This window comes from Aulostomus chinensis, chromosome 3 (genome assembly GCF_037954235.1).
Source record: "Aulostomus chinensis isolate RoL2024-O1b breed Wild chromosome 3, RoL_Achi_v1.0, whole genome shotgun sequence".
Taxonomy (NCBI): domain Eukaryota; kingdom Metazoa; phylum Chordata; class Actinopteri; order Syngnathiformes; family Aulostomidae; genus Aulostomus; species Aulostomus chinensis.
In genome coordinates this window covers 2,407,216-2,423,155 of record NC_141322.1, presented here as the reverse complement: position 1 = coordinate 2,423,155, position 15,940 = coordinate 2,407,216, and the positions used below count along the sequence as shown (strand labels likewise).

Below are 15,940 nucleotides of genomic sequence, written 5' to 3'. Positions count from 1 at the left end.
GCACTTTCTTTCTCTCTGGTCTCACATAAATATGATAAAATGACAGACGACAAAAGTCATTTGCTGCTTCTCATAGTCAAGGAAGGATCCTCAGCGGTTTATGTGTAGAATACGGTGTCATCAGCGAGGGACTGTTCCAAAGTCGATAGGCAAAAAACCCCATTTGATTTCAATCCATCCTTCTATACCACTTAACTATTCGGGGTCGTGGAGCCTATCCCAGCTGACACTGGGTGAGAGGCCGGGTTCCCCCTGCAAGGGTCACCATTCTGTCGCAGGGCCATCAGGAGCAGTTAGGGGTTCAGTGTCTTGCTCAAGGACACTTGGACATGGTCACTGGGGGAAGTGGGGATTGAACCAGCGACCCTTAGGTTGCTGGACGGCCACGCTACCTCTGAGCCACGCCGCCCCATTTGACTTCTAATACTGCAAAAGTTCAGTTTATACAATGGCGTCTATTTGGAAAGTTGCCATCTAGTCGGCTTACCAGTTTGAACCCAGACTGTAGGCTTCACCAGCTGGTCGTCATCCCCAGATCATTCACCTCTGATTCTGATGTCCAAAAACATCCATCCGTCCATCCATCCATCCCTCCAGCTTCTCCTATTAAGGGTGGTGGGGGTGGAGCCTATCCCAGCAGCCTTCCCCCTGGACAGGTCACATGTCCATGGCAGGGCCAACACATAGAGACAGACAACCATTGGCTCTCCCAGCCACGCCTACGGTCAATTTAGAGTCTGGATTAACCTGGTCCCTCTTGATGTCTTTGGACTGTGGAGGAAGCTGGAGTACCAGAGAGAACCCAGCAGGAACAGGGAGAACATGGAGACTCACCCAGAAAGACCCCGTGCTGCAGCCGGGGCTCCACCCTCGACCTTCTAGCTGGGGGGGCCACAGTGAGGACCACTGCTCCACTTCTCCACCCCAAAAACATATCGTAATCCCATTTTGGAAACAAATCTTTGTCGCATGAAATTTGAAGCGCCAACAGCCACACTGCTCCTGTCTCTTCGACTGTTCTTGACGTGGTGCTGAGAAGACGTGGGAGCCTTTCATGATTTGCTTGCACGTTTGTACCAAGGAGACTTTCTTGACTCTGAGAAATGCTTGTTGTGTCTGGTCAGGAGGTTGCTGATCTTTAAATGTAATCAAGGCCAAAGTCATAGACTTTTTAAAAGACCTGAACAGGAATGTTTGACAAGTTAATCAAATGTAGAAATGCCTTAAATTCAGAATTTTGCTTTGATGGCCAGAAGGGGGCGACTCCACTGCACCACGTAAGCAGTAGAATTAGAGTTCTCTGTTGCTTTGTGGACTCCAGTTGGAAACTTTGAATTCTAGGTTTTCACCATTGGAGGTTGGAGGGGGGATTTGACCGAGGCTAACTCCCCCAGTCATCACTACCACGAACCTGAAGTCTGTGACTGCAAACTCCCATAAAACAATAGAGCAGGTATACTGAAGGCAGTGGCTCCCTTGTGATTGGACGCGGTCCCAGAAGTCCTGTGCCCCCTGAAACATCCAGCCTCCTGCTGTGCACACCCTCTACCTCCATGTGGTACTGGAAGCCCCAGGGCAGGTGGCTTCACCAGGCAGGGCTCCCACGGGTGGGGGGGCGAGGTCCTCTCAACCATTTATCCGTATGGAAGTGAGTCAGGCAACTTACCCTCAGCCCTACTCTGTCTCTGATGGGCTAGTACGGTCAGAAGAGAATGCAAAACATAAAAGTCCAGTTTATTCCCGATGGAGGGTTCTTCTGGGTTTTTTGCACCCCCTGATGTAACGGTGCACATCCCAGTTCTGGAATCCCGGTCTGAGGGGAAACCTGCATGCGATGCTTAACTTAGCCTCCACTTGACTGTGCAATCGGAGAGGGGCCAGCAGAACGCATGTGCAGTGCACAAATAAGTGTGAATGGGACAAAATGTATCTGTTACTTTTGGGTCCGACTGATGTTTTTAATGTTATGTTGACATTGTGATTTTTCTCTTCTATTCCGTTCCTCCTTTCCCTAATCGTTTAACTCTTTGTGATTATTTTGTGTCACGAGTGTCGTTGAGCAAACAACCACTGTTAAGATGAAGCTCTGGTCAAATGCACAAAGTACTGTAATGTGCAAAATGGACACCAGAGAGCAGTAAAGGGCTTCTCTCTGCAACGCTGCCTCCTCTGGATTCAGAATCCCTCCTCCACCTGGAGAGACGTCTATCTTGTCTTCTTTTTTACAGCGTTTGACTTGATGTAAAAGTTTGCTCCACCCTCCTACTGACCAGGTGCCAGCGTTCTGCCTCCGTGTCAATGGAAAGTTGTGAATACTTCTATAAGGGGGCAGGTAATGCTTTGTCTATTTATTTTTAGAAGCACACAAAGCAATTTGTAAATACTATATTTATTCTATATATAAGGATGTTTATTATGACATTTCATTTTGGCTCTTTGTCACCATGTCGTCACTTCTTTTTCTTTGTCTTTTTTCTTGCAAAGGCCAGTAGAGCTTTTGATGGCTGTTGATTATTAGCATGGTGCCTAATACAACACACACACACACACACACACACACACACACACACACACATAGAATGGCCTTAACCTATCAGAGCCAATGCAGAGTAACCAATCAGGAGCTTGGCTCGCCACAGAGTAGTGTCTCTTTAATTAATTAATAAATGATGTACAGTACATTGATTGTTATGTAATAATATGACGCAGCGGTGGAGAGGAGGGCGCCAGGGCCTCCAATACAAACACGTATGTGCAAAAAACAGGACTCAGAGGCCGGTAGACCTCGGCGGGTTGGCTATCCGGGTCGTCTGGAGGGAGATGTCAACTAGCCAACAGCGTAGCCTCGAGTTCCAGATCTTGCCCCGCCCCACTTGTCTTTAACAGGCCCAACCAAAACTGTTGACCCACCTACTGCCTTGTTAACCTCAGTGCTTCAGACCCGCCCACCGACCGAGCACACAGGGAACTGGACAGACTCAGGCGACCAACGTCCTACGCTTCACGCCGTCTGTCATCGTCAGACTTGCTGCGTACATGGACGATGGTATGAGTGCGTGTAGGGCGGTGCAGGGCCGCTCCCAGGCCCCCTGTGTTTGTTCGAAGCCGTCCGTCTGTGAAACTGGAGGAAGGCTTTGTCCCTCGCTGGAAATAAAGGACTCTTATTATTTCATACCAGTCCACTGCAGTTCTGTCTGTTTATGATTCTGCTCTTGAATTGAATCACTGGGGGAGACATCACATAGCCTGGTAGCAATCTGGACACGCACTCCAGCAAGTTCTAGCAGACCTCAGTGGTCATCAGGAACCTCCTGCATCACGAACCCTTCTAGACGACACTGGGGTTCACTGCAGGTGTTTGACAGAAAAGCTCAGCAATCATTCCATCTATTTGTCACATACACACAGAAGTTCAAAGTTACCAAAAGTACAAATACAGCAGGAGCTTTGCAGACAGGAGGAGCTGCCCAAAGTGGAGCTGCAAATGGAAGAGTTATTCAGAACTATACTTCATAGATATTACTATTGATCCTGGTTTTTGAGAACAAAATGAAGTGTGTATGACATCAGCAACAGCAGAAGTGCATCAACAAAATCATTCATTTTACATCAAACTGGGTTTTGTCTTCTTGTGTCGTACAGAAACAACAGTGGGACCCTCTAGTGGGGCCGGGACGTGATGTTGGCACCAGTTTGAGCTTCAGTCTGCTCCTTTATTCAAAATATAAAGATGAGCAGGTTTCAAAAAAATAGACGAGTAAAATTGAATGCATTTTTGCTCACAAACTCAAGGCAGGCGATCACCAGAAAACACTCATCAAAACGCATCATGAACTCAAGATTGTTCCAACTTTGTTTGGAGGTATGTGTTTTATTTAATTTAAATAATCTCCCGAGAGAGCACAGAAAGACCGAGTACCCAGAGACACGGGAGGGTCGCCAGAGAAGGAGGGCATCAGGTCACAGGAGCAGCGAAGTTCATTAACAGGAGACGAGCAGGTGACCCACGCTGCTCGCCTGACGCCCCGATGACGGGACCAGCAGCGCCCCGCCCCTCTCTCCTCCTGTCTCATCTCCAAGAGGGTCACTGGAAGGTAAGCGCTTGCACAGGTCATCGGCTACCTGCAGGACCTGGCAGGGACCTGGAGGATGAACAGTAGCGTGAGAGTGCTGAGCAGCACGAAGCAGTGACAGACGCTCATCTGAGAGATTCCCAGCAGGCTCACCATCTCCGCCCCTGCTGCTCACGTCCAGGGCGTCCATCACAATCCTCCCCAGCTCTCGGCTCGTCACGTGCTGCACGCAGCAACATTTTAGTGGTAATTTAAGAGAAGAAATGCAGTCAAATATCAGCCTTTGTCTAAAAGATTTAACAACCCAAGGCAAGGACCTGCACCCACCACTAGAGGGCACTAAAGAGCTGCAGGTACAGAGTTCAAACATTCTTTCTACGTCACCTTGTTGCGTAGCTGCAGCAGCAGCATGAGGGCGTCTCGGAATTTGTCCTCCAGCAGAGACAGACGCATCTTCTCTTTGTCCTCCAGCTTCGTCTCATCCTCTGACCTCTGACAAACAGGGAGAAGGAACGAACATGTGGACCCAGGTGTTTGGCTCAGGCTGCTTTAGATCTCAGATCAGTTTTGGGGAGAGTGCGAACTCATGACTAGACCAACTTAGGGGTGGTGACTTTCCCAACATTCAGGCTGCTATTCTCCGAACACTGTCAGTGAAATGAGGCAATCATGACAGGAGGCACACCACCAGTTTGCTCCTCTCAGACTGACAGCAATCATCTGACCTTCATTCTAGATCAGATCATTCCTGGTTGAAGGCGTTCACGTGAGTTTCTTGTAGACGAATCAGTTCATATCAGCCTGCTACAGAACAGAGTCCCTAAATTCTGTGTTTCCTTCTGACATTTGCACTGAAATGTTTCCATCCTGTTGGGACTGTTGTGAGTTTGTAGGGTTTTCTTGCTAATAATGAATAACACCGACGCCTGAGCTGAGCTGGTCTCGCTCGCTAGACGTGATGATGCTACACCACATGTGTAGTCTGTGTCATACGCTGGATTACCCAGTACGCCCACGACAAAACATCCAGGATCCCAGTACATCCCTGACTAAAGCTGCAGGTTCCCAGTGCACCCACTTGAGTCCAAGGAAGTGCCTCAGCACTCACCCGACAAACCCACTACAGCCAACAGCAGACGACACTGTTGAAATCACAGCAGAACCTCAGGGAGGTTACAGTGACTCTGTCCTGCCTCTGTGCGCCTCAGCAGCCAACTGCTAACTTCAACACAGCGCCACGACTTCCTCCCACCTGCTCCTCGTCACAGGCCCTGCTGCTCTTTGGGGGCTCTCGTCCCGCCCAGCTGCAGCGCCCCCTGCTGTCTTTGGAAGTGCCAGAGAGGTTTTTATCCTGCAGGAGCGGCTGGACCCGGTGGTTCTGAAATCTGAAGGAGAGAGTGAGAGTGTCTGAGTGGAGGCTTGAAGGTTGGATTCTTGCATTTTCTCACTTCGATGTTGGTCACAGTCCTCTGAGGTGTGAAGGCGTATGTGTTTGACAGGAACTAACCTGCTGCGACAGTCATGTGATCGACTGATGTGCTTCATCGCTTCCATCTGGCAGCATCGTCCCTCCTCACGTCTTCCCCTGTCGTCCTCCTCCTCATCAGAGGCAGCCCTCCCCTCCACCGCCCTCTGCAGACACTCTGCATCTGCCAACAAAGACTTGCTTTTCTAACAATGCAGATCTGAAAACTTCATATTTATACTGATGTGGAGATTTAATCTGAAAAAACTGCAGTCAACTTGAAGTTCTCTTGGGAGGAATCTGGGTTTGCTAGTCGCTCACCTGAACTGCTGCAGGTCAGAGTGGGGTCAGGGATGCAGGTGCAGCAGGACCTGCAGGTGGAGGACACCCATCAAACACAGAACACGGTGGAGTTTGACGCCGTCTCATGGCCTCCTGGGATGCCAGTGACGATCCAGTGTCACAAAGTATCTCACCATGTCGAACTAAGTGGGAGGAGACTCACAGGGCTTCCCCATGGCTGACGCCTCCCCTCCACGCCTGGATTGTAGCGGTCAAAGGTCACTCTGTACATTTACATGCACATTTAAGTGAAGTTATGGTCACAGACCCTTCAACAGGACTGCGGTCATCTCAGTATCACTGAACGGGTAAGGATCCCCTGAAGCATGTTGGCCCCAGAACTCTAGGTGGCGCCACGGCCCCTTACAGCTGGTGGCAGTCAGACTGTCTGCTAGTTCGCCTTCTTAATCACTCACCCAATCAAAGAGGGTCGTGTAACTGCAACTCTAGCTTGCTGTGGCGTTGTATCTTTACTACATTATAGCTGTACACCGGGTTCAGACGGAACTGTGCCTGTTTCTAAGTAGAGGTGCGGTGTTGGTTTGCTGTTTCCTCACTGATGAGCGTTCGGTGTTCATGGTGTTCGTACCTGTAGCGCTGCAGCTCTGCCTCCAGCTGGCTGATCCTGGCCTGCAGCGGAGGCACACTCTCAGCCTGCTCCTGGATCAACCGAACCCTCTGAAGCCCCAGGCTCAGAGCCTCCCGCGCCTCCTCCGCTCGCCTCCTGGTGACATCATCACGTCATTTCTCGCCAACTCGGATGACATGTAACTGATGTTCTAAAACTCAAACCCGACCTGATCTGGGTGTTCTCCCTCCTCAGGGCCGACTCCGCCCCCTGCAGCTTGTGCACCTCCTGGTACGCCCATCGCAGCTCCTCCTCCAGACGCTCGTTGAATCTGATGGCCTCCTGCAGCTGCCCGTCACGGGAGGAGCGGATCAGCTTCAGCTCTCTGAGGAGGGGGTCCTTGATGTCACACCTCCTAGCCAACCTCCGCGCCCCCTCCCCTCCAGAAGACCTCAGCTGTCCCTTAATCCTTTGAGTTGGCACCAGTTTTCCCTGCAGGAGGGTGATGGAGGTTGTAGGAGTAGGAACCGTGGTGGCGCAGGCGGCCCCCTCCCGCCGCAGAGCCACCTCCAGGGCCAGGCAGCGCGCGTCACTGCCCTGCAGGGCCGAGCGGAGGTCCTCCACCAGCTCCCTCAGGGCGGCCACCTCCTCTGGACACGGACAGGACGTCAGAGAGAGAGAGAGATCAGGAGTGAGGGTGGCACGCGGGAGGGAAGTTTCCCGTTAATTTGTTCCAGAAGCTTCTCATGGGAAGTTTACCTCGGGAATTTTTACCTTTCAATTCAAAAGAGATGCAAACTTTCCACGGGAAGGAATGGGAGTAAAACGAATATGTGGGGTGGGGTCATTTTTATAAAAACAGAATTCTTCAGGTTACACGAGAAAGTTTTAAGTGTTGGAGGGAAGAATCCGTTAAAGTCCCAGTAAATGAGTTCAGACGTGCGTCTTACAAACGTCTGCATAGGCGTAAAGGGGCGGAGCCGCCGCGTACGCCTTTCTTCCTCATGAATGATTCTTTTTCTTCTTTTTTTTAACCAGTGAGTTCATTTCTAATCAGCAGATAAAAAAGATTTTCTCGTTCAACTTATAGAAAGAAACTATGTCGAGGGAACGAGTTACATCTCGTGGCCTCTCTCTTCTCTGCATGAGAAGAAGTTCTACGGTACCTGACTCGCTGTCTCCCGCAGCTCTGGTCACGTGTCCACATTCGTCTCTCTTCGGGTCAAAACTGACACACTTTCCCCGCCTGACACGAGGACACCGGAGCCGGATCTGTCGCTCCACCAGCTCGGTCTCCTCGGTAACGGGAAGCCGTCTTACACCGGTGCCTCTTGGCGCGGCGCGCACTCGGAAATAGCCGCACAGGCGCGAATGGAAGTCTTTGAAGGACAGGTGACCGGGCAGACCGGAGCACAGACCCTTGAACTCCTCCTCATCCTCCCCCTCCCTCCCTTCAGCTCCAGCCCCGCTCCTCCTGCCCAGCACCTCCGCTCCGGTGAAGCCCAGCACGGCGCACAGCGCGGTGAAGTCCTCCGCCGACACTTTGTCGTCCCGGTTGGGGTTAGCGAGGTGGTGGAAGACCTCCTGCAGGTACTGGTCTATACCGGTGGCCAGGACCACGATTTCGTTCTCCGCGCCGGGGTCGGGGTAGTGGTGGTGGGCTAGGGCGCTCCGCAGCCACTCGCTCCTGCGAGCCGCTCGCGGCGACGGTTGGACCCACGGCAGCGCCGGTGCGTTCCGCTGCATGACGCAGGTATTCAGGTGTGTCCCTGACCAAGAAGGAGAGCGCGGGCTGGGCGGCTGACACCCGCTGTGGCTGCTCTCAATCCTCTGGAAACCTCACCTTGAATTCTTCCCGAAGAGAAGCCCGGGCCCCTCCTCTCCTCCCCAACCTGGAAACCACGTCCCAGCGCACCGACTCCTCCCTTCTTGCAAACACTCAGACCTCGTGTGCGTGTGTGTGTGTGTACCAGTTAGATATTCGCACCGTGAAGTGGCTCCCTGTCGGAGTGCCACCTATCAAGTAACGCTGCCAGTCATTTCTTCCTCTTATCCAACTGAAGGGGGATTTGAGTCCTCACATCCGCAGGTGATGTCACAGCCAGGGACAGACCCTGGAGGTCCAGGACCAGTCAGGAGGGTCTCAGTTTGCTCCTGGAGCCCAGAGGAGCTTTCGCGGCTCTGGCTCACCACCCGTGTGCCAGCAGAACCACACAAACCTCAGAAGCTCCTGACACTCAGCTGCCCTCCTCCTTATCGCCACAATCCACTCCCCTCTCCATGCATCCCCTTTATTTTCACATGCTGAACAGACCTGAGCTGTAACTGACTCATCATCATATTTGGCTCTGGAAAATTAAGACTGGCATTTTTAACGTAAAAAAGAAAGATCCCTAAACAAAGATGATAGGAGCTGAGAGGTTCAGCGTTGGCGTCGGAGCCCAGCAGGTCTGAGGAGGATCTGTGCTCCTGCGTAGCAGCAAGCTGTCACTGAGGAGAAAAGTCCCTGCGAACTCTCCGAGTCTCCAGCAGTCAACAGAAAGAGCAACTGCTCTGACAAGTCGCGGTGGATTCACCTCGACACAAATCCCGCACGGTGACTTCATTCAGTGTCGTTAAATGTGGATTTTGAACTAAAAAACTGATAGTTTTCCAATGCAGCGCTGAAGCAACCGTCTGGGTGGTTGTTGTCACTCAGAGAACACGGCCTCTGCACTCAGACTGGTTGTGTCACAGCAAGAATAAATACAAGCATCACATGCACGTTCCTCTTCAGTGGTCTTCACCAGCATCCCCACGACGATGACTGGGTTCATTCATTTTGACTTCCAACGCTGACCTTCAAACTCTGAAATAACCCGGACGGCAGCACACTGACTTCCAGCAGCGCCTCCCAGGTTTCAGATCCTCTCGTCTGCCTCTGAGGACGACGGACGACAAGTGCATTCCCCCAAAGTTGTTGGCTTCTTTGCATAATTAACTTTATCAAGCACGTGCATGACAGACCTGCAACAAAGACAGACGCCCACTTCAAGGCCACGTTCTCCTTCATGCTCACACGCACACGGTGGCTAATGCTGGTGAGTCATGAGACGATGAGTTCACCGAGTGAAACCTCATCTTTTAGCTTTGTTTTGGTTTCCACAACTAATCTCTCCATGATTGAATGGCAGCACCCACAGTGACTCATCTGGAGCTTTGTGAGCGGCGCCTCTTGTATTACGAATTCTCAGGCACACGCACACCAACGATCCACCAGCACCTGTGGCATATTTCACGGATACGATCCAGAAAAACTATCCTCCTTCACGTTGCAGCTGACAGTCGAGGTCCAGGTGTGAGCTTCAGCCACCGACACACACACACACACACACACACACACACACACACACACACACACACACACACACACACGTTGTTGTATTTACAGGAACAAAGCAGCTTCTCAGCAAACCTACTCCGTGCTCGGCCTTTGCAGAGGAAGATGGATCCTGGTCTCCTCTGTGCGGAGATGAGACCCATGCTAGTTAGCTTAGCACAAGGAACGTACGTGTTAGCATAGCTCCTTTAAAAGCCATCATAAACTGACATTTGGCAAACATTTGGCTTTGTGTGAAAGAGGTTCCTGCAGTAATCATGAATGAAACCATGCAGTTGTGAATTGTGACTTTGTAGTAAATCCAATCGCTGTTCGTGCAGGTAAAGACTCCAGGCTATCATGGATGAGGGAGCCGGAGCTCTGAGGGGCTCAGCTCCCCAAACCTCTCTATCTTTATCTCCTCCGGCTCAGAACTGCAGAAACAAACTCAAGGAGGGCTCGAGGAGATCAGCTGCTACAGAAGACGAGGCACACGAGGCGAGGGTACGAATGGAGAGGCTCACGATGACACACACCTGGCAATGATCAGGGAAGACAGGAAATACAAAAACTACCAACTTAAACACCTGACAAACGGGACAGAACAGCGACGAGTCAGAGGGAGCAGAGGAAGAATCACGACGGCGCGCGAGCTCCAGGTCAGGGTGGGACGTTAAAGCACATTTTCCAAAGACCTAATATGCTGAATGTATCACTAAGTAAAAGCATGTGCAGCAGCCCTCAGGTGGTGTTTCCAGTGAACGGTAGAACTGCATCAAGACCTGCAGTCGCCCAAACACAAGGAACGAGTAAACAGTCGTCCGTGCTGTTAGGACTGTGAACCATTAGCTATCACCAGGATTAGCCACAAAAACCTGCAGCAGCGGCCAAAGTAAATAAAATAAATACTCAGGTCTCTCATTACCATTCAAGCTTCAATGTGCGTGCGTGTGTGTGTGTGTGTGTGTGTGTGTGTGTGTGATGTCTCTAAAAAGAAACTTTATTTAAACATCACAATCCTGAAAGAACAAATCTCACCTAAATCTCTTAATGGGTGTTTTGGTGAAGCTAAATGTCCCCTTTGTCTATTCTCACAGTGTGTGTGTGTGTGTGTGTGTGTGTGTGTGTGTGCTAATCACTGGTTTATGTGGAGGTCCCTTCAGTCCTGCTGTTGTTCAGTCAGTCCTCCAGCTGCTGCCAGCTTTGGGTGAAAGGGCCTGATCTGAAAATGAAAGGATGGGAAGCAAGAAGAAAGGGCTGTAAATGATGAAGGGTGTGTGTGTGTGTGTGCGTGTGTGTGTGTGTGTGTGTGTGTGTGTGTGTGTGTGTGTGTGTGTGTGTGTGTGCATGGCCTGTTATTCACCTTTCGGATCCATTGATACGAGGCTTTGTGGTGGCTGCCATATGTTCCTCTGAGGGTCAACACAAAGACGAAGCCACACACTCCCAACACACACTTCTGGTCTTTGAAGCGACCTGGACCGGGACGCTGTCCCCGCCGTCCCCCTCAGCCCTGCATGGATTTTAGGGTCTCTAATCATTAGGTCACACATCCGAACCCCTCTGTCCTCTTTGACCAGACCTCATTGATCAGCGGCAGCCTGCATGTGTCAGAGCCATGAGAACAGAATGAACAGAGCAGTGCAGCCACCCTGCCCAAATACCCCCCCCCCGATTCTCCTGCTGCAGCCACAGGTTTCCCTCCAACAGTTCTTGCTACTGTCCTGGTTCTTGCTGGTTTTTGGATTTGCGCCCACTCCCTGCCTGTATCTGTCATACAGAGCTCTTCATCTATTTGCCAGCCCTGAGCCTCTTCACCCGAGGCTGATCGGTCCAGAAATGTAGCCATTCGCCACATGTGGTCGACGTGATAACATCTGGAAGTCAAAGCTAAGCAGCCTTGCAGGCTCTCTTAGAGCAGAAACGTGGCTCTGTGTCTCTGAGTGCTGAAGGGAAGAACAAAATCACTTGTTCAAGCCTACGTTATTCATAAAAGCTGCCTATGAACAATCTGTGACATCTGGGGTTGTGGGTGGCCCTCAACCCACGGGGGGGGGGGGGGGGGGGGGGGCTTGAGCAGCCCACTTTCACAAACAATCCCCCAGTTGAAGAGTCTTTGTGGAGGGGTTCTGATCCACGCACTCAAGGCCAGTGGCAGAGTGGCAGGCAGGCGGTTGGCTTGACGGCCACGATTCAGCCAGGACTCCTGCACCCAGTCTGGTGGACTGGATGTGGTTCAAGGGAGAAGCTGCATCACAGTACCTTTGATTTCTTTTAATCTGGTCTGGTTTGCTTTTACAGTCACCTTGTCAAGTGCTCCAATACGGTAGCCAAAGGTCACATGGTCAGAATGAGGAGGCCGCCAGTTTCACATGCACGGCATGGAAGCTGTAACATTCCGTCCACCGTGTGGCCTCAAACTTCAGCGGAACATTTCGGTGGCAGCTTTTAGTTTTTCCAGTGTTTTCACATGGAAGCGGCCTTTCTGACCTGCTCTCCTGCCACTCCCACACTCCTGCGATTGCTCTCTCCTTTCCGCTGCTGTGCTGATAAAGGACCTGTGGAGTTATAAACTCCCAGGCTCCGCCTCCCCCTCTCTCCCAGTCTCACCTCTCACCTATGAGCCAGTGGAATTAATCTTTTTGGTTCAGTTCCTGTATTTGATCCATTTCCTTTCACACCTCAAGGGATCCGCACCGTGGAAGCGGACTCAGTCCTGTTTTTGCCTTGTTTTTTCCAGGAGGGCCGTGGTCCGGAGGCGCCTTTGCACCTACAGTTTGGATCACGATGGAAAGTCCAAAAATATAGGACCAAAAGCGGCTGGTGCGACCGGGTCCGTCGTTACCACTGCTCCCTCACCAACACACACCCAAGAGCTGAGGTCCGTCCCTGCCACAGGCTCATCAGAGCTGCTGGAAGCTGTGGAGCCGGAAATCCAACTGGATTTTGTGATCGAACAAACAAACTCTTGTTGGCGGCGTCTTGACTTTAGTGATCTCACCACTTTGTGTGCTCAGGTGTTTTATGTGGTGTCTGGAACGGGACAATCTCTGGCCCACATCTCTGAAATGTCTCGCAGACTTTTATTCAGGCATCTGACCCCGCAGCACCTTTTGTTCGGGAGGGTAAAGAATGAAAAGAAAATTGTGAGAAAACAGAGGGAAGAAGGTGTAGAGAGGACAGGTCGACAGCTGTGGAGGAAGCAACGCTGAACAGAACAGCTGATGATCTGAGACTGAGACTCAAGTAGGAATCATAGTTAATCAGCATTGATAATCAGATTACACCTAAACGAGGGTTGCCCACTGTTCTACATGACCCTGTAAACCAGATGGTTGGTGCACTGGTGGTTCGTCACAGTGATTTAACGAGGCAGGAATCCCAGCAGCGTCTTGTTGTCTTGGTTTGACAGCTTCCCCTCTGAGCAGTGACACGAGAAGACAAAACAGCAAGGACAAATCTACCCAAGTCCTTCAGTCCAGATGGTCAGATGTCCTTGAATGACCTTCCTTATCTGGTCGGAGATCATAAACTGTGGACCACACAGGGGACATCTGTCCACTCTGCAACCAAACCACAGCCTTTGTGTGAGTGAATGTCCTGAAGTTGAGCGTGAAAATAAAGCCTCTTCACATGTTGGGATCCCTCCGCTCACACACACTCATGCAACCTGTGATAGATGAGGAGTGTGTCAACATGAGGAGTTAGCAAGCTCAGAGTTTACTCCTTCAGTGGGGATGTGATTTATTATGTGTGTGTGTGAGAGAGAGATAGAGAGAGAGAGAGAGAGATATGCTGTTAACACCACCCCATGGTGTGTAAACACTTCCCCATTCCTGAGATATTGACGGACCGCCACCAGTCCACCTTTGAGCGCTCCCACCTGTGTAGAAGGTCACCGCAGGGATTTGAGCATGAATGCACACACATTAGCATTTAACCATGCAGCTACAGTACTCACACACACACTCTCACACACACACTCTCTCTCTCTCACACACACACACACACACACACACACACACACACACACACACACACACACACACACAACTTGCCAACTGCATTCCTGAGAGCCAGTGAAGAGACTGGATAAAGTTTAGGAAGAGCAGATGAGGCATGTGGCTACAGGTAGAGCTGCAGCCTTCCCTCTAAGAGACGTTGTCTGGGTGTGACTAAACACACACACACACACACACACACACACACACACACACACACACACTACTGCTCTGCACCACAAAGCTACAGTAACAACATGAACAACAGTGACAGTCAAACGTACCAACACGATGAACACACAGCACCTGACTGTTCTCGTCCTCCCGGTGTCCTGGTGACTGAGTGCCCTACATGTGCAGGTCTCTCTGGCTTGGAATAATGAGCACAAAGGCGTCAAACCCACAGCACAGCCTCACCTGTTTAAGTCACTTCACACCAATGTTCACTCAAATATCAAAGAGTGGATCAGACCCGTCGCTGGACCGGCTCTCGCAGACGTCTACGCTCGGATCGCTCCTGCAGAGCAGCCTTGAGTCTTCGTGGACGTTCTAGAGTGGTGTGCTGAGGTGAAGGGAGATCCAGGTGGTGAGGTGCGCCGAGCAGCCTGCCAGGTACAGAGGTACACGGTGAGGCTGTAGCTCCGGCAACCATTCAGCAAGGGAGGGACGAGAAGAGTGGTCCTACACAGCAGTCAGCTGAGTGGCAGGTGAGTGGCAGCTGAGCGCGGGGAGCTGTGGGGAGTCTTCAAGGGCAAAGGGCAAGAAGACACAGGAAGAGAAAAACCCAAACGCACCAGGGGACACACAGACACACACACAGACACACACACACCAAACAGGGGAAACCAAACAAAATCCCCTTACACTCTGGTGCCACTGCGCGGCTCACAACACAATCACTAAACATGGCCGACAGCTACTTTGAGGCATGGCGGCACAAGAATGTACTTGAGTCATCATGAGAACCACAATCATAGATGAGCCATGTCCTGTCTTTCAAATTTCAAAATAAGACTAAATCATAAATCTTGACGCTACGACTGTGTCCCCTGGTAACGGTATTATTACAGGTTCATCAAAAAGCCTCCAGCTGTACAAGGACGCACGAATACTTACATATGTACCATAAAACCATTTTACACTAAATCGTTTTACTGCGTCCAAATCATAGATTTTATTTTCTGTTTTTCACACAGATGAATGTCAAAATTGACTGAATGAAAGCAACAGTCAGTGATTGTACACCTGGAAGGTACGAAGGGTTCTGTCGGACGGGTCCTGAGTCTGGAGCCCAGACCAGGTTCAGGACCAGAGTGCTCGGACTGGGGGGTCATTGGAGGGACTCCCGAGCACGCCAGGGTTGTGAGGCTGTTCTTTCACCTGAGAGTTCCGCTCCTGCTCCCTGAGCACTGGTGCCCTCTCCTCTCCTTGCAGATGGAGAAATATATTTTTCTAAAATAAATATCTGAATGCATCAACAACGCAACTTACACGGCAGCGACGCCTCCACCACTTCCGAGATGACCTCTCACCTTGTTTGCAGCGCGACCCTCATGCTGGTGTCACTCTGCTGCCCCCGTGTGGCGGGTGTGTGGAACCGCCATCTTAGAGGTCCGAGCTGCGTCACCGTGGGTCACGGCCGGATGACGAGGAGCTGCTCAGGGATGACGACCTGCGGCCGGCCGGCGTCTGCTGCGAGCACCAGGTGAGTTGTTAACCTCCAAGTACCAAACTCTCCTTTGAAAGTCTGTCGTTCGGTTCTTTTGGCATTTGTTTCATTAACAGACACCTGATTGGAGTATTTTTTTCTGAATATAATTTTCATTTCCTTCAACTAATGATTGTTTTATTGTGTTGTCTAGAAATTATTATATCAGGAATTATGAGCATAAAAACACAATTGGTCATTTTTTTGTGGACAAAGAGGTTTTTATTTCTTGATGCCACAAGATACAGTAAAACTATATATACATATATATATATATGTATATATACATGTATATATATATATACATATATATGCATGTATGTATATATATGTATATATATACATATATATGTATATATGTATATATATACATATATACATATATATATACATATATGTATGTATATATATACATATATACATAT

General features: G+C 50.4%; 1 protein-coding gene and 1 long non-coding RNA gene across 4 annotated transcripts; one reads left to right on the top strand and one right to left on the bottom strand.

Annotated features, from left to right (window-relative positions):
- Positions 1-2,677: 2,677 nt before the first annotated feature.
- LOC147267375 (EF-hand and coiled-coil domain-containing protein 1) lies at positions 2,678-14,702 on the bottom strand. Of its 3 annotated transcripts, none has more exons than XM_086198112.1 (12): positions 14,092-14,702; positions 11,170-11,407; positions 10,946-11,028; positions 7,615-10,342; positions 6,678-7,098; positions 6,470-6,604; positions 5,860-5,909; positions 5,581-5,722; positions 5,326-5,458; positions 4,458-4,565; positions 4,227-4,296; positions 2,678-4,142 (listed from the first exon to the last, which is right to left on the bottom strand). In XM_086198112.1, exons 4-12 carry the CDS (start codon positions 8,192-8,194, stop codon positions 3,982-3,984), a joined length of 1,800 nt encoding a protein of 599 aa, XP_086054238.1. In that variant the 5' UTR covers positions 8,195-10,342; positions 10,946-11,028; positions 11,170-11,407; positions 14,092-14,702; the 3' UTR covers positions 2,678-3,981. The 3 variants fall into 3 exon arrangements, with proteins under 3 accessions (XP_086054238.1, XP_086054219.1, XP_086054228.1); XM_086198093.1 differs by having other exon boundaries at positions 7,615-9,454; XM_086198102.1 differs by having other exon boundaries at positions 7,615-9,454; positions 14,114-14,702.
- LOC147267374 (uncharacterized) lies at positions 14,050-15,424 on the top strand. Its single transcript, XR_015111910.1, has 3 exons — positions 14,050-14,514; positions 15,004-15,059; positions 15,351-15,424. It is a non-coding gene; the product is annotated as an uncharacterized LOC147267374 (long non-coding RNA).
- The last annotated feature ends 516 nt before the right edge of the window (positions 15,425-15,940 follow it).

Coding starts and splice junctions, on each gene's coding strand:
- LOC147267375 (XM_086198112.1), bottom strand. CDS start 8,194: ATGCAGCGGAACGCACCGGCGCTGCCGTGGGTCCAACCGTCGCCGCGA. Junction 5,910..6,469: donor GCAGAGCTGCAGCGCTACAG/GTACGAACACCA, acceptor CTCCACCTGCAG/GTCCTGCTGCACCTGCATCC. Junction 4,143..4,226: donor GAGCAGCAGGGGCGGAGATG/GTGAGCCTGCTG, acceptor TTCATCCTCCAG/GTCCCTGCCAGGTCCTGCAG.